General features: G+C 39.7%; 1 protein-coding gene across 1 annotated transcript in view; it reads left to right on the forward strand.

The window, feature by feature from the left end:
• The window catches only part of pth2rb (parathyroid hormone 2 receptor b), a 92,964-nt gene that overhangs the window by 28,041 nt on the left and 46,199 nt on the right, over positions 1 to 18,724 (forward strand). The window contains exons 3-7 of the mRNA XM_036561071.1: positions 1,542 to 1,652; positions 2,580 to 2,695; positions 6,204 to 6,301; positions 9,613 to 9,796; positions 14,293 to 14,446. Of these exons, the coding sequence (XP_036416964.1) occupies positions 1,542 to 1,652; positions 2,580 to 2,695; positions 6,204 to 6,301; positions 9,613 to 9,796; positions 14,293 to 14,446 (663 nt within the window). The remainder of the gene's footprint in view (positions 1 to 1,541; positions 1,653 to 2,579; positions 2,696 to 6,203; positions 6,302 to 9,612; positions 9,797 to 14,292; positions 14,447 to 18,724) is intronic.

Raw genomic sequence — 18,724 nt, forward strand, 5'->3', positions numbered from 1 at the left:
CAGTCATAGGTATCAGTTTTTCCTTTTACTGATACCGATATCAGCGCAACACTAGTCTCACTGATTAAAGTTGTGATTCGTAGTGGGGAAATGAGACGACCAACATGCAGAAAAGTTTTCTGACTGTTGAGCTGTCATCTTTTTTCTTTTCTGGAAAAGGTTACAAAGGTACCAGTACTTCTTTCTTCATATCAGTACTTCCATGGAAAAGGTCAGCACAGATACTTTTTGTGGTAATTGAGGCATGTTGACTGAGGCTGGCCATAACCAGCTTGATAATACATGCTGTGTGTTTAAGATACAGGGTCTGGACAGCAGGGTTAGTGGGGTGGCGTGGGAGGTGGCTGACAGGCCAGGGACCCTGACAAGCCCAGAGTAATTTCGTTCCTTTATCCACCCACATAAACACAGACTACTTACAGTTGCATGCATTAGTTTACCATGTTTTTTATTTTGTGCTTAATGGTTGTTTAGTTGTATAGTTATTGCTTACGGCATAGAAGAGTTTATTGTATAGTGTTTGTCTGTGTTTATTATAGTTTATTATACTTATTGTCGCACCATGTACTTGTACTTATGTAGCACCATGTTGTGGAGAAACAAAATTACATTACTCTCTCAACACATATGGGATGAGAAGAAATGACAGTAAAGCTGACTTCCACTTTGACTTTGAGAAATGTCTGAAGTGGACTTGATAAGCTACAACAGAACAGCAGAAATACTATTTTTTAGAAGGAATAATAGCAAACATTTACACTAGAATCATTTTTAGTAACAATACAACAGTTCCAGCGAGGGCTGCTCCCATGAGTTTCGTCGTTGTTTATGTACCCACTCTTGTTTATGTTTATGTTTGCAAAGCTGTAGATATTTCTGAAAATGGAACTTGGAATCATGCAGTGAGTCTCTGTATACGTTTAGTCTTCTTCCAGCACTGGAGAGATAATTCTAAGAAGGAAGGAAAACTCTGAAAATGGCTTTTGAGACCGTCCAAACTCTACTGACAAATGCCTCAGAAATGGGTTATTGGGCCTATTAGGGCCCACACTTTCTGCAATTAGATACAAACAATCTATGACATTGAATAGCTTATTGATTACCTGTTTTAGAAACAAAACAAAACAGACGTACAGCAGTCATTTCCAGAATTATGCTTATTTTTTTGCGGATTTGCATATTTGTAACCATGGCAGTGAATCCTTTAAGCCTACCTTGTACATAATTGCTAACATTAAAACACACACATAAATGCACACAAATGCACATACACACAACTGATATTATGTATATAATGATTTCAGAAATATACACAACTAGAATGTTCTGCTGCTGGTCATATGACTTCTGATTTTAGCTGCTAACTATCTGTATATACAGTACTGCATTTCTGTTTGTGTCCTGGATGTGTTGACTTATTTTTTACTTAGAAAATCGATTAAAAATATCATTTGAGTTGGGGTTTTGCGTACAGCTGTATAGATAGACGTCTGTGTTTTGACTGTGTGTGTTTTGGTGTGTGTACATCTCTGTTTGTATAGATGAAGTGTGTGCTCCTGGATGGGATGGGCTCATCTGCTGGCCTCAGGGCTCTTTAGGGATCGTTACCAAAGTGCCATGCCCCAGCTACGTCTACGACTTCAATCACAACGGTATGACTGTCACATTTTTAAACATGTTAGAACAAAACCTTGTAGCTGTTTCTGTCTTTTTTTTTTGTTTGTTTTACAGAATTTGATCATGCCAGTTTTTCTTTACAATGTGTTCACAAATTCACAATGAATGAATAGAAGTGTTCCAATTTTTTTTTTTTTTAAACAAATCTTGTTTTGTTAACTTCCATTCAAAGTTAAGAAGGTTTTTTTTAATTTTTCTGTAAAGTTACTGTTTTGGAGAGATGAGGTTTTGTTAAGACAGATATGGGCCATTCTACCACTCAACAAGGACCTGGCACGTATTTCAGGCAGAAGTTAATAATTCATAGATTTAATAGAAATGAAGGAATACTACATAAAATAAAATTGTGCAAATTGTGTAAAAATGCAAAATCACAGATGAAAATGAAAAATGTTCAAGAAATTAACCTTTTAGTTAATTTAAAGTGTCATAGAAGGACCTATAAATATATATCATACCAGCGCAACACACACTAAAATGTCAGCGTCATTGCAGTGCTGAGAATGGTCCACCACCCAAATAATACCTTCTCTATAGTGGACCTGTGAGGGTCCTGGCCACTGAAGAACAGGGTTAAAAAGGGGTAACAAAGTATGCAGAGAAACAGATGGACTACAGTCTGTAATTATAAAACTACAAAGTGCTCCAATATGGTAAGTGGAGCTGAAAAAATGGACAATGAGCGTAGAAACAAGGAGGTGGTTTTTATATTATGGCTGATGTGTATATTTTAATATACTTATTAATCTTTTGTTTTAGTGGAAAACTGTACTTACGGTTGTCCTCTTTACCCCACAACTGATCTCTCCAGCACAGCAAACTCATGCTTCTTTCCCTACAGAAGATTATTCTTAATTATACATCTTATCATTTATCTGGTGCTGCTGTTTGTTTCTTTGCAGGCTTTGCGTACCGTAAGTGTGATGGGAACGGATCTTGGGTGTCGGTGGAGAACAGAACGTGGGTAAATTATTCCGAATGTCTGTGGTTCCTGACACCAGGCAAGGAAAGAGGGAAAGTAAGTCTGACTGAAACGTTCATTATCAGTTTCCTGCTTCCTCAAAATAGGACGATTTATGAAGAGAGTCATGCATAACACTGCGTTTAGATGAGCCTAGATCACTTTCAGGCAACTCTGATAAAATACTGTGTATATAATAAGATCATGCTTGATTTCAACCTTATGGTCTTATATACAAGCAGTCACGATGGATGATGTTTAAGTAACAAAAAATGATTAAAGCTGCCCAGCAGTGGTGCTGTCCAGCAGGTGGTGCTAGTGAGCAGCTGTAGTGCAAAATCAGGAGGTCCCAGAAATTTTTCAAAACCCCTAAAATGTTTTTTTTTAACTAATGCATGTACAAGTGAGTGAGTGATGTTTTACACATACGTCCACAGTTTTCTTGAAGTCTTTGTTCAGTTATGCATTTTCTACTCTTTTCAAAGTTGATCAAAAAGTTGACGGAGTTCAAAAATGAATGAAAGTTGGACTCATGACCTCTTTTTCACAACACGGAGTAACAAAAAATGTTTAAAATTTGCTTCAGGCATAGGACTTTTGTGGTCATGACAACTGGAAACTCAGAATGCTCTGAGCTTCCTGCTTCCCATATAAAAGTGTATGGGCTTGGAACAAATGGATGCTCGCAGTCTAGCGCTTGTTGGGTGCTGTAAGCGTATAAAAAGCTCTTAAAAAGATTTTACACTGTAATTAAAGAGCTGTTTGGTTCACGCTTCATTGATTTAGATGTAGGGTATGACAGTTTACTGTTAATATAGGGCATAAAATGACATGAAAGTGTTTAATTTATGTTGCTGGCATCAGTGAGTGCGAACTGCTTTCCTCAGCCAGTGAACTCAAAGTTAGCCCACTAATCGAACAACACTTAGTAGCAGTAATGATAGTGGTCTACTAACTGAAGCCTATTTGCTGTAGAAATGCAGGCACATTTTCTTTGTTTTTTATGCAATACATTCCAAAATTGAAGGAGGTCCCTATATGAATGACAAGAGACATTTAATTAACATTTTTAGCTGTTTACCTGCTTTTACTCTTATTTATTGAGGACCGTCTCACACACGTCCACCAGCATTTTGCAGTCTGTTTTGGTATAAGGGACGTATAGTAAATGGGAAATCTAGGTTAAACAGATTTTAGAAAATATAAATGATGTTCTTATTTTGGTTTTAAGCTATACTGTGTAAGATTTTTGTTAAAATTGAAAGAAGTAGCAGTCAGGAGAAAACAAACAGACAAAAATATGGTGTGTGCACTGCTGCAAGCCTTTAAATCGTAATTTGAAAGTCAGACATGTTGGGTCAGGGGTTTTTTGGATCATATCATGTCTTTACATATTAAAGTCACATGAACAGGCTCAAAAAGAAAATCCAGCTCGATGTTCAGGTCTCAAATGCAAAATCAACAATGTGCAGATGAAGATACAATGATAATAGTAGATCATTCACTTACATCCTTGGGAGACACGTCCTTCACCAAGTTCTCTTTCAAAACTCTTTCAAAGCGCTCACAATCATCAGATTCATTTGTTTGAAGGGGGCCACAGCAAAATGTTCTTCCTCACGTTACAGTTAAAGTCAGCATTCATCAATCATCAGTCTCCAAAATGGAGAAGGCAAAATTATATACAAAATTAATGTTAAGAGACTTCGGAGCATTTTATTGGTTCATTCATCATGAAATTGTCACTCCATATAATGGACAGTTTCTGTGTTCAAATTATGCCAAAAATACAAAATTGAAAAAATGGAGATACATGTTTTTTTGTACAGCACTGATATGCAGAACACAGTTGTGCATTCTTGCTATTTTTGATATTCATATTTGAGTTGATGTATGGATATTTGGTTCAGGAGGTTTTCCACCTCATATTACCCTATAATAATACAGTAAATTGGTGCACATTAGAGCTGCACACTTTAAAACTTGTATTTTTGTAAAAAAAAATTACCATGGAAAATCTTCTGATCACTGCGCTAGGGTAACGGAGGCTAGTAGTGGTGATGATCTTGGACTTATACAAGAGGTTTTTTGTCCACAGTGGGCGACTTCATTCACTGAATTCAACAAGTTAAAACTGAAAAACATCTTTTCTTTGTTATAAGTTCTGGTTGCTGACTTCACCGCCACCTCTGCCTTATCACTCAAGTTGCAAAGCAAAGTGTGATATTAAACCTTATCACCAAATTACAGCCCCTGAAACCTGTGAGATTTGGGGTTTTGGAGACTTCTGTGATGGAAATGTGCAACTGCACACATAATGTGCGAGAATATCTTGTTACGTTGTGCTTCAGACCCCTTCCCTGAGCAGATGAAGATGATGATTGTAAGAATGTTGAAAGGGGATTCAAAGAGAGCTCAGTCAGAATTACTGAAGGACGTGTCTTCTGAGGATATAAGTGAACAATCTATTACTGTGATCATAACTTCATCAGTATAATGTTGATCTTGCGTTTGAGACCAAAACATCGAGCAGGACTTTTTTGAGCCTGTGCATGTGACGTTAATACTTAAAGACATATGACATGGTCTGAAAAACTCCCACAGAGTCCGACCTGATACCTCTGACTTTCAGGGATTTTTTTTTTAGTCTTTACAGGGCAGCTTGCAACAGTGCACACATGCTGTACTACAGCTTGTTTTTTCTGACTGAGTAAGGTTATTTTTTTCAATTAAAATAAGAGAACTAAGAGAAATAAGAGAACATCATTTATATGCTTTAGAATCTGTTTAACTGTGATTTATGAAGTAAAATCATAGTGCTGCTTTTTGACATAAAACACGTTTGAAGTGTGGCTGTGGTCTGTCATGGTATGGCATATTTTCTCAGCATAACAAATACCCAATACTGTGATTTAGTGATTGGTGATTTCAGCATTCGAAAACCAACACCTGGAACAATTTACTGTGTGCTTGAGAATCCATACACATCCCTAATGCAGAACCAAAACTAATTCGAGCCATGCATTATAATACACCTGCATAAAAACATTCAAAAGTTGCTCCCGCGTGGCACAACCATCTAAGCGTTGGCCCTATCATCAGGAGATCGATCCCTGGTGATGCTACAGCCATCTGTAGCCAGGAGTCCAAGAGAGTGCAATTGGCCTCGCTCTTTCTGGGTGGGTAGGATGGCCCCCCTTCTCCCCCATCACTCAACGCGATGCTAGTCAGCGCAGGCGTCTGTTAGCTGACGTAACAGATCTGGCGGTTGGCGCTTTCCTCCGAGCGCGTTCGGCTGTCCAATGACGTTGCATTAGCGGCAGTTTGAAAAGAAGCGGTGGTTGGCTTCACAGGTCTCGGAGGAAGCCTGTGTTAGCCTTCACCCTCCTAGTGTTGATAGTATGGTGTGACTGGGGGAGTCCTAACTAGCGGGTGGAATTGGAGACGACTAAATTGGGGAGATAATTGGGTAAAAATTAAAAAAAAAAAACATTCAAAAGTTTTAAGACAGTTTTAATCTCTCTCTCTCTTTCTCTTTCTCTCTCTCTCTCTCTCTCTCTTCTAGAGGGACTTCTTTGAGAGGCTGCACATCATGTACACCGTGGGCTATGCTGTATCCTTCAGCTCTTTGATGGTCGCCATTTTTATCATCGGCTACTTCAGGTACCACATTATCAGGCTGTGGTGCTGCCAGTTCCGTAATGGCACTTCACTCACTCTTGCCTATAATTTAGTGTTCCACATCTCGGTTCCTTTGACACACTTTCCGTGATGACACATCAAAACATTGGCATGAAGACAGTACCTCTTATTCAATTTTCAGGATTCTAAAAGACACATGAGGAAAGTGTGAGGTGTCTGATTGCACCTGTTTTTGAGCCTTAAAAGTCCCTCAAGAGGTGCTTGTGTGTTCGAGAACACTGAAGTGGTTCTTTCCAAAAAATTCTTCCAATAGAGCTATAAGGCATATGAAGCGGATAAATTGGAGGAAGTGAGGCCTAACACCATTATAATAGCTCCACTGGCAGCCTTTCAGCACAGTGTCCCTTGGAAGATGTTTTTGCGTCAGCAAAATGATGGAATCTTGGTGACGTGAACAGGCAGCTGTCTTGCCAAAATCTAAGCGGCGTGGGTGTTAATAGTCAATAAATAAAATACAGGACAGTTTCATAATGTAGCGTGTAATGTAGTGTAGTAATTCCACAACATTCTCTCAATTGTCCCACCTTCTAATAGCAAACTTATGGAAGGTTTTAATTTAATACCCAAAATATAAAGGAAGTATACTGAGGCTCTGTTTCCAGGGGTCGCCTGCACACTGCCAGAAAAAAAGGATATAAGTATGAGTACATTTATGTTCATCAAGGTACAAACAATGTAAGTGTACCCTCAAAGATATAAGAATGGTATTAAGGTCCAACTGTGTAGTAGTTGTAATAGTTTTTCCCAGGGGAAAAGTATTGTTATGTTCTCTAACTAAAGGTAGTGAAGATGTACCCCTGATGGTACCACCCTTGTGACAGTATTTTTTCTGAGAGTTCGACTAGTGGTAGGAGAGGTGAGCCAGTGCCCTGCTCTTCTGTTGTATTGTGGTCTCACGAGTCATGGATATAATGGATGTTGTGCTCTCTGGGCCAAAGGAGTAACACATTTTGGAGCAACATGCCTTCTAGATGATGTCTTTTTCAGGGACGTCCATGTCAACATGACAACTCTAAGCTACATTCTCCATGTGTTACAACAGCATGGCTGTGTAATCAGAGACCTGCCTGTCTCCCACTGAAAACGTGTGGCACATTGTTAAGCTCGAAATACTACAACAAAGGCTGTTTCACATTTGGAATTGGGTTTGTATAAAAAGCACTTAAAAGATCATAATCTACATAGAAACATGCAGTTTCTCAGAAAAAAAATGTGTCTTTCAGGGTCCAAACAATATAATTTGGGTGGTACGCCTTTAGTTACCATTAGTTAGGGAACATAATTGTACAATATTCTGTTCAATGCAAAAATGATGTCTTGGGAAGTGAATTTGTCTTACATCTAGTCAATATCTAATATTTTTTCATTTTGAGATTGTTGGATGAATATTATTTAACTTATATCTACACATTTGTACTTGTTTTAAGTCATTTTATCTAGTGAAGTTGTCTTATTCTTATTGGCAGAAAAAATTAAGCTTTAATTCTTAAAACAACCAAAATGATCTGCCTTAGATACTGAACTAAGCAACATTATCTGCCACTAGAATAAGACAATTTCCCTAGGTAGTTGCTTAAAACAAGTTAAAAAAAAACTAAAATGGAGTGGAATAATCTTATAATATTCTTACAACAATATAAAAATGAGAAATAAACGACATATTGACTAGATTTAAGATTCACTTGCCAAGATGTAATTTTTTGCAGTGTGTGAAAAAATGCTGCTTTCCTCTGGGAAAGTAAGTGTAGTGTACTTTTAAAATTCATACACAATACACAATTGGACATTTAAGGAGGATGCTGAAAGACCCTATTTTCAGACAGTGTAGGGGGGCTACAGGTGGTAGGTTGCAAATGCAATAAGGCTTTATTAAGGCTTTCCCATTGGGTTTACACATAGAGAAGCTCATGAATGCAGCAGAGAGACTTTTTGTGACGAATCAGTTCTTGTAGGTCTAGATATGGAGGCACGACTAAAGTAGGAATTACAAACAGATAAACTCAGATTAAGTTTAGAACAAAAGCAAGACTTCACACAGGATCAAAGAAGTACAGGGGCGGTGTAAACAGGCATTGATTATGCAACAGGACAGAGGTACAGGTCATCGTGAGTGGGTGGTACCATGCCGCAGCCAATTAGTAACCGTGTGGAGGCTAAAAGCTTCGTCTGCATCTGTCTGTACAGTAATCAGACGCATACTCTCCATTTACTGTTCACCTTATTAGAAACAACTACATCCTAAAATGTATGCATCTGTTGTCAAGCAGTTTGTCATCTGCCCTCTGCCTTATTCATCATTGGTCAGGTTCTGACCACTCGGTCGCTGTTGACCAGATATTATTTGGGAGGTAGACCAATCACAGCAGACACTGACATGGTGGTGTGTGTACAGTAGTGTTACCAGGGTTTTTATACATGTCAGTGTCAATGTTAGTCTGAGATTGGTCCAACCCCCAAAAATGTCCATCTAAGAGCAGCTCTGCAGTCAGAAACTGACCACTGATGCAGCTCCAGAGCGGGGGTCTCAAACTCTCATTACCTGGGCGGTCTTGTCCAAGGGGAGCCAGGAAAAGTTTTTTTTTTAATTTAAATTAAATTAAATGGGAATTTATTACAAATGATAGCATTTGCATTTCTGCTGAATGTGAAGGAAGTTGTTGGAGAGTGAGTAAATCTGAGCTGTCAGTGGTTTTGATTGATGATTCCAGTCTTTTATTAATTCTGACACATTGTATTTACTGCTGTGCCATGAATGAATCCACAAAGGCAGCTTTAACTAGCTATCAGTGTGAATTGTAATAATGGTTAAGTGACATATAGCTAAATTACAGCCATGCCTTCTCAGTGTGCAGCGTTCTTAGTTTGAATGGTGCCTTTTACTTAAATGCTTATGTTAGGGACCTGATGTTGGCCGCAGCTTCTGGTGGGTAAAACAAATCTACCCGCCACAATTAAAAAAAAAGAAAAAAATGGTGCAGGCGTGATTTAAGGATAAATTCTACATTTGTGGCTATATGAATCCACATCGAGCCCACAGACTGGTAGTTTAAAACTCATGCTCTATAGGATAGCTAATACAAACTGCTTTCATACAGTCTTAACACCAGCACAGTGGAGCTATAAGGTCGGGTCCGCTGTCTTTATGTTACAATTAACAGACAATGTACACTATAGTCATGGAGAGCATATAAAGTAGTATGACATACAAAGATTACATTAGTACTGCTTTGGCTTGATTATAGAGCTTTTTCCCCTCTGCATCTTGTACACAGGCGTCTTCACTGCACCAGGAACTACATCCACATGCACCTGTTTGTGTCCTTCATGCTACGTGCCATCAGCATCTTCGTGAAGGACCGAGTGGTGTACGCCAACGGCGGAGTGCAGCAGTATGACGCAATGCTCATGGATGACATTAACACTGTCTCCATCGGCCCTCTGGACAAGACTCAGTATGTAAGTTCAGCAGTGAAAGGCTTCCTCTTCTGAATGTCTCATGGTGTTTCAGGAGAAGCTTCAACTGATAGACTCTGCAGGCAGACCTAGTGGTCTCCCACAGTGCCTAGCATTTACAGGAAATGTGTAACAATCTGTGGATATAATTGAGTTCGTCAAGCTTCCACAAGAACATTGTAGTGCAGTAAGACTGTATTAACCTTTCACGTGTTCAGAGCATTCAAACCAACTTTCAGGATGCACATCCCTGCTCCTGGAGAAGCAGTGAGCAAGTATTGGAACAAGTATTCAGACACTTCCTCAGACATTTAATCCCCCAGTTTATTACATACTAAGTCTTATTATGTAGTAACTACATGGACTTTAGTGTAATCTGGATGAGCTATTCTTAGGTTCTAGATGTGTGTAATGAAACTTTCTGCCCACCAACAGGCCATGGCTATTTAAAGGGTTACAGGCCATTAAAACAGCATTTTCAAACAAATCACAAAGAGAAGACAGACCCTTAGAGGCCCAGTGTTTAAATCCCACATCCAAAACGCCAGGCAGGAAATCTAGCGATTTCCAGTGATTGGAGTAAAAAGCAAGTTACTGTAGTTCTTTGTTCAATACTTCAACTGTTCTCCAAGCTCTGACTTCATTGACTGTTACTGGATGGTTGCTTCAATATCCAGCCACATAGAGAAGCCATCATCGCATACCCACTCCAATATGTAACATAGGTAGTCATTTAACTGTAATATTTTAATTCCTGGGAGACCTAAGCCTCCTCCATCACTTGACAGTTGTAACACAGACATCTTAATTAGGGATCTTCATTTATTCCAGATAAAAGAACTTAACCAGCTGTTCAGTTTTTTCACTGTTTTATGAGGGAATATAACGGGAAGCATCTAAATTGGGTAAATGAGGGAGAACATTCATTTTCAGAGGTGAAATTCAGCCTAAGAGTATTCCACCTTACAAGGTCAAGCAGTGGGTCAAAATTGGCTTTATACATCTGTTCAAATTTTGGTGTAATAAATATGCCTAGATAAACAAATCCCAAGAGAGACCACTTGATGGGAAAAGCAATAGTTGCTGTCATAGACATTTTCAATATCAAGAGAAGGTGACAGTTTGAATCCAGAGAAAGTGACAGTTGAGGGACAGATACAGCAGGGTCTGAAATAAACAACAGAACGTCATCTGCATATAAAGTGATTTTGTGTAATTTGTGACCAACAGCCAATCCACATATTGCAGGGTCCTGCCTGATGGCTTCAGCCAGTGGTTCAATCACTATTAAAAACAGTAGGGGTGATAATGAACACCTCTGAATGTTTCCTCTAAGAATTCTAAAATTTTCAGACCTGCAACCACCAGTGAAGACTGCCACCATCAGATCATTATACAGGACTTTTTCCCATTTGACAATAATGTCACCTAAGCCGAATTGTTTAAGTGCATGGATCAGGTCTGGCCATTCAATGGATGGTCTGGTGATCTAATGAGATCACCAGACCATCCATCGTCCGCTTCGCTGAATAATACTTAGCAAACTTCTAATGTTATTTAAGGAGTTACGACCTGAAACCGGTCTGATTACTTCTGATTATGGAACGTAAGAGGCCTTCTACATGTCCAGAATTTTGGATAAGAAATTTATATCTACATTCAGAAGTGAGATTGGTCTGTAAGAGGCAGGGTCATTGGGACGTTTCCTTTAAATCAGTGAGAGACTGGCCTCTCTTAAGGATTGTGGAAGGAGACCCTCACCAAAGGTTTAGATTAAACATATCTAACCTAGGCACTCTTAAAAGATCGCAAAACTCTATGTAAAATTCACTACTAAACCTATCAGAGATAGGGTCCTTTCTAGTCTAGAGCAGTCTGGACATGTGGAGATTAGTGCTTCAAGAAACTGCTTTTGTTCTTTTGATATAGTTTGGAGGTCAAGCTTACAGAAAAAAAAACTTTCATTAAACTTTGCCCCTTGTTACTTTGTTTCATATTATAGAGATGTTTATAGAAATTTCTAAAGACAATTGTTTTAGGTTTAGAAAAGAGGCATCCTGACTCATCAATCACTGCAGCAACAGACTACGAGGCTAGCTTCTTACGTAATACGGCAAGTATTTAGGTGTCTTATTCACATGTTTGAATAACGTAATAATAAATAAATCTTAGTTTTTCACCAGCTTTCTGTGTTAATATAATAATAGTCCAATGTAAAACACAGGACTGTGATTTCTTTTCATTTGGTTGTTGCATGTTTTTTAATATATTCTTTTTCAGCTGTTTTTATTTTTGTTTCTAATAAGTGGTGCTGTTTTGCATTTTTACACCTTTTAGCAGGTTTTAGCATGGTAGGATATTACTAATCCCCTGGCATAAGCCTTGGAAGTTTCTCAGAACAGAGATGGGCCAATGAGAAATTCATAGAAAGGAATGACTTAAATTCTGATGCAAAGTAACTTATAAAATTGTGGTCTTTAAGAACAAGTCTCCATTGCCTAGGCTTTGCTGATATATCCTTAAAAGTAAGATAAAGATACACTGCAGCAGGATCAGTGATAATAATATTGCCAATTGAGCAGGAACTAACATATTGTAAGAATTATTTAGGAGTAAAAGAGTCAATTCCTGTGTAACATTTGTGGATTTGAAAAGAAAATATATTCCTTGTCTGCAGGATGAAGTGTCCTCCAGATATCCACATATCCTAGTTTTTCACAAAGGCCAGTGATTTGGAACCAAGTGCCTAAGATCAGCGGATTCATGAAACAGTTGAAATCCCCACCTATAATGATATTCAAATTAGAGACTATGGCAGGTTTTCCATCCACCGTTTTTTTGCAAATTTTGAGAATACTGATTAAAGTGAATGGAAAAACCTCAAAGTAAAAAAAAAACACCCAACTAAAGTGTTTTTTTGAAAAAATAATGACATATTAAGCTGTCAGTGACAGACGATTGGCCTCTACAGATGGTCCAATCATAGTGAATAGCTTTTCGAAGACTGCTTTCCACATTCTGACATGCCTAATCCAAAGCTTGTTGGAGCTTGGCTCTGCACAATGTGCTCCCAGTATTGTCTGGTACGTTTGCGTTCCAAGATGCGAAGTGGACGTTGTCAGGGTGGCACAAGATTTAAGCCATTTTTAGGCCATTGCTAGCTCTGCCTGGCTTCTCTGAGCTGCAAACAATCATAAAAGTCATGGTAAATGACTGTGAAGATAATTTTGCTTAAAGCAAAGTTAAATCCATTCATCTCACAGCCCCTAATCATGGTGGCCTGCATCACCTAAAGCAGGCATGTCAAACTGGGGACTTTCTGGGCCAAAGTGCTTGTGAGATTAGCGTTTACCCTCATCTAACACTCTGAATTCAGTTTTATGAAGGGCTTGCTAATTAGCTGAATCAGGTGTGTTTACTGAGGCAGTGTGCTGAAGTCTGCAGTGTTATGGCCCGCGAGGACCGGAGCCTGACACATGTGATCTAAAATTTCTTCACATAACTGTATTATCATGACTTAATTCGGTTGCCGAAATTTCATAAATGCGCATAACATTTGCAAAACGTTTAAATGGTAACCCGGCTTACATCTGTAGGAAATTTGAGGGGGTGACCTGTAGGACAGTACACATTTAATCAAATTACCCTCCTTTTATAGAGTCTTTATTAAGCACAAATCATTCATATTTGCCTTTAACACAATCATGCAATTTAAATGTTCAGTTATCGGTGCTCTATTTCCAGCACTGTGTCAAAGTGTATATCTGTGATTGGTCAGAGTTGACCGAGGCAAATTATCCCAAAGGTGGCCTGAATCCAAAGGTACTGAACCAGAGGGGGAGCCCAAGAGCAATAAATCTCATGAAACCCAAATTGATGCACAAGCTCTGTTCCTGGGGAGAGGCTGAGCAAATTGTGAGTCACTGGATCAGATTTTGAACAAAGGAGACCATAAAGCACAATTATTATACATGCTGACCAAGATGGCAAAAGGGCAGTGGTTCAAGACCCCCTGGGCTGTCTCTGCCTGGTGATAATGATTAACAAACAATATATTGTGCAGCTCTACTTCCAGCCTGACTCTGCCACACTGCACTCAGTGCAGAGGCCCATGAAGACCAAGATTGCCTGAGTTGTGTTATTTTAAAGCTGGAGATCAATTCTATAGGGTGGTAGATCTCTAGGAGCAGTTCATTAAAGAGTTTTGCACTGCAGTACTTTAGAAAAGGAGAGCCCTGGTAAAATAAATTAAGTCAGCGTTAGACCAAATCAGTCAGGGGCTGGAAATAGCAGGAACCATTTATAGAGAGTGAATGTTGACAAGCTAAAACTTTTTCTTTGGTCCATCAAGTTAAAAGCAAAAGAACTTTTGTCTTTACAAAGCGATAGAATTAGGGCACGTTTTAAGTTAGCACATTGATCCTGAGTTGGTATTGACTGAATGTAACTGGGTGAATAGTTTTATGAGTGGTTGAAACCAATGTGGTTTATTTGAACAGGTGGGGTGCAAAATCACAGTCCTGCTCTTCATCTACTTCCTCGCAACCAACTATTACTGGATACTGGTGGAAGGACTCTACCTACACAGCCTCATCTTCATGGCCTTCTTCTCTGACTCCAAGTACCTCTGGGGCTTCACACTAATAGGATGGGGTGAGTGTATGTCTGCAAGTATGCATGTATGTGCAGGTGTTTGTTCTATATACAGCATCCAGGTATGTTAAAAAGGCTTTGTTTGTTTATGAGTTTGATCTTACGCCACAAATATGGGAGAAATCTAGCAATTCGGTGAGCGGAAATGATTCAAAGAAAAACATTTTTCAAAGAATGCAGTCACGGTCATTATACTTCCAAAGAAAATCTAGGTGACCTTCTGATTCATTGCCATTCTAGCACATATTCCCATTCAAATTTCACAAGTCCGTTTTCATACGCAGACAAATGGCAAAAGATGAATGGAAGCATGTCATTTTTTTCTGAATATTTTAAAAGGTGAGATTTCTCTCGTATTTTCATCATAGGGTCGGGGCAAGCACTTTTGTTTTTTACACAGATATTTTTCAAGGGCACCAGTAATGGAGGGCACTATATCAAAAGCTACTAGACAGAACCAAGTGAGCTTTGATTCCGTCACTTCATTTCATCTTCAAAGTCAGATTGCGGCCTCTTCCACTGTCCTTGAACGTGCCTTTGTCGAGTTTAAAAGCTCTTGACATGTATGTATGTAAATCAAAGCTCGGTGTTAGCATTGTTTCACTCAGCAGCATGTTCCACAAGAATGTGCAGTGCATGAAAAAGTGTTTGCCCCCTGATCTCTTCTCTTTTTCTATATTTGTGACACTTAATATATAGTATTCTGATGACGGCATGCAGTTGTGCTCCCACCATTTTGCTAGGCAAGTTCATTGAGCAGCACAGTGGCGGTTTGCTATGAGATAAAAGCAGTAACACTTTTTTGGGGGTAAATACTCAGTTTAAAACTATTTTTAAAGCGTATTAACCCATATATTTGAGCGTACTGCCTTGATTTTTATTAGATATTTTGCTGATGTGTTAACAAATAAAAGCTGACCTCTACAGATTTCCTGCTTACTTCTGCTGTGTTCTAAACCTCATACTAGCATACTAAATACTATGTAAAAAGCAGTGCAGTACTATTTGAAGGGCGCTTATTGGTATGGAAGTATGTGCTTTGGGAAGCAGCATTAGATCAGCCAGTGAACCTGTTCAACACTAGCAGCACCAGTTGCTGTTTACAGCTTTGCTCTGCTGCTCATTAAACATCTTCAAGCGAAAGTTTAGAGTATTTCCTGATCAAGGATGCATTTATAAACTGGATGTCTACAATTTTTTCTCTGACCTGATGTTGGCTTCTTTTTTTGCGAAATTTTTGAAATTTGTTCTACGTATAAGGCGTCTTTAACTGCTGCACCATTTAAAGTGGAACAGAAAATTCGAATAACAAGCTGGCTAAGATGATGTCAACTCTTAATTGTGTTTACTATGTTTATTATTTAAGAGCAGTGGCAGTATTGGCAGCCACTTTTATTAGTTTTTGTAAAATCTAATCACTGGCATGTTCTGAACTTGAGAGAAATGTAGGTTATACAGATCCAGTCCACCAATCAAGCACATCTTCTAATCGTAGCATTTTCTGGAGACTCTACCTAAAAGTGTCCACATATCTGTTCCTGTTTTTCTGGTCTATTTTACTTGGTCTTCATCCGTCTGCAGGGTTGCAGCTACAGCAACAGTGACTAGACAAGCTATATGAGAGCGTAGTTAGAGTTACAGCTTGCCGACCAAATTGGTAGTGGGTCGTTTTTAATGACATAATCGGAATAAACAGTATGTGACATCTGCCATGACACATTTATGGCTTGTGTATGTTAGTGATAAGTAACGGGTTCAAGTAAAATGTGATTAATGATTGGTTAATCAAGCAAAATGCTTCTACCAAGCTATTGTAACTTCTGTGTACATATGAACCTCTCAGGACTGAAAAAGCTCCCGTCACATCTTTAAAAAGTTGTTCTACACACAGCTTTACACAAATTATTCTACACACAACTTTAAATTTGAAATGATATTTATATTGTAGGTTTTGTGGTTGTGTAGCCAAACTAATGCTAGCAAGGTGACAAATTTGTTATTGTCGCTTTCTAGATTCAACAGCACAGTCCAGCTGGGAAGCATAGCTTTGAATCCTAGCATTGTGTAGTTACTCTTTTAGCACTCATTAGCTTGAATGGAATTTAAGTCAACATTTTGTAATCTCTTTTGTAATTTCTAATCTCTCTACAGTTGCTATGAAAGAGCATAGATGGATATGTTACCTCATAACATGTTTAGCGTGTTTGTTTCAGAGAAATATACTTTTAGCACAACATTAAGCTGAAAGTGGACTGTTGTGTCAGGAGAAAAGCCATTTTGCCATTGAGAAAAGGCATTTTGGATGCTTCGATGTCAAAAGTGGATCTTTTAGCTGGATAAACAATCTGAAACACACCAGCTGTCTTTTGAAAGTAACGGTCTGTGTAAAATAAATGCTTGGAATAACATTTTTTTTTACAATTAATTTAATGCATGATGCAGATGTCCAAATATGTTTTGTATATAAATTCGAAATATGTACTATAGCACACTATATTTTTGTAAATTCACTTTTACATTTACATTTACATTTACAGCATTTAGCAGACGCTCTTATCCAGAGCGACTTACAAAAAGTGCTTTGTCTATCTAGAGAAAGTATCTTTGAATAAGTGCAGTACCATACATTACAATGACTACTTAACTCAGTGCTCATTTAAGTGCTGTATAAAGAGACGTGTCTTCAGTCTGCGTTTGAAGACTGCGTTTTAGAGACTCTGCTGTTCGGACAGCCAGTGGGAGTTTGTTCCACCACCTGGGTGCCAGTACAGAGAAAAGTCTTGATGCTTGATGGAGAGAGGAGAAAATGTTGAAGAGCTTGCGTGGATCAGATGCTGATGCTTCCAGTTTCCCTCTGTAGAAAGATGACTTTGCAGCAGTAACTTCGAGTGAGAACTTGGAAAGGAGAGATTGGTAGGAGTGAAGATCTGAGTCAAGCTGGGATTTCCTCCACCTTCTCTCAGCCTTCCTTAGCTCTTGCCGGTTGCTGCGCAGGACACCTGTCAGCCAGGGGGCAGGTGGGGAAGATCTTGCTGGCCTGGAGGAGAGAGGACAGAGAAAGTTAATTGCAGATGAGAGTGAAGAAAGGAAAACACCTGTAGCTGAGAAAGGAAAACATCTGTAGCTGAGAAAGGAAAACATCTGTAGCTTGACCTTTATTTAAATAAAAACTGTATAGAGACAAGATGTTTTATTTGTAATACTTCAATATTTTTTGTAAATATATCATCATTTTGAAACTGATGCCTGCTACATGTTCCAAAAACTTTTACATGTTCCATATTTTATCTAATGTCCTTACAGGACACTTGACCATCACACCTAAATAAGCTTGCTGGACATCCCGATCCACAACCATGGGCATTAATTTGGAGTAGCCCAACTTCTTCTGGGAAGGCTTTCCACAAGACTTTGGAGTGTATCTGTGAGGATTTGTGCCCATTCAGTCATAAGAGCTTTTGTGATGTCGAGTGAAAAGGCCTGACTCGCAATCAATGTTCCAGTTACAGTTGAGGTCAAGGTTCTGTGCAGGCCGCTGGAATTCCTTCTCACTGAACGGGAGCCCTTCCTGGATCAGGGCCTTGTCGTGGCGGAAGGGCTTGTGTGGTCTAGGGATCTTCAGAGCTAAGTCGTCGGGAGCAACATGCTCCTGGTAGGGTCTCCCAGGGCGAACAGGTCTGGAGTGAAGACCCAGACTAACTCGATCCAAAAACCTCCATGAAAAACGGGCATAGAACATCGTGTACCCTGCCTGGGAGAGGGTCACCGGGACCTACCCCTGGAGCCAGGCCTGGGGGTAGCGTCCCTCGGCGAGCGCCTGGTGGCCGGGCAGCCCACGTAACCCGGCCGGGCTCAGCCCGAAGAGGCAACGTGGGGGGACCATGTGGGCCCACCACCCGCAAGGTCCAGCATGGGGGAGTGGTGCAGTGCCGTACAGGCAGTGGGAGATTGCAGGGGGGCCCTTGGTGGCCTAGGCCCCTGCGGCAGAAACTGGCTCTTGGTACGTGGAATGTAACCTCACTGGGGGGGAAGGAGCCGGAGCTTGTGCGGGAGGTTGAGAGGTACCAACTAGATATAGTTGGGCTCACCTCCACCCACAGTATCGGCTCTGGAACCAAACTCCTGGATAGGGGTTGGTCCCTCTCCTACTCCGGGGTTGCACAAGGTGAGAGGCGCCGGGCGGGTGTGGGGATACTCACGAGTCCCCGGCTGGCGGCAGTACAGTTGGAGTTTGTCCCGGTGGACGAGAGGGTCGCCTCAATGCGTATTAAAATCGCA

Source organism: Colossoma macropomum, unplaced genomic scaffold, assembly GCF_904425465.1.
Source record: "Colossoma macropomum unplaced genomic scaffold, Colossoma_macropomum, whole genome shotgun sequence".
NCBI classification, from domain to species: domain Eukaryota; kingdom Metazoa; phylum Chordata; class Actinopteri; order Characiformes; family Serrasalmidae; genus Colossoma; species Colossoma macropomum.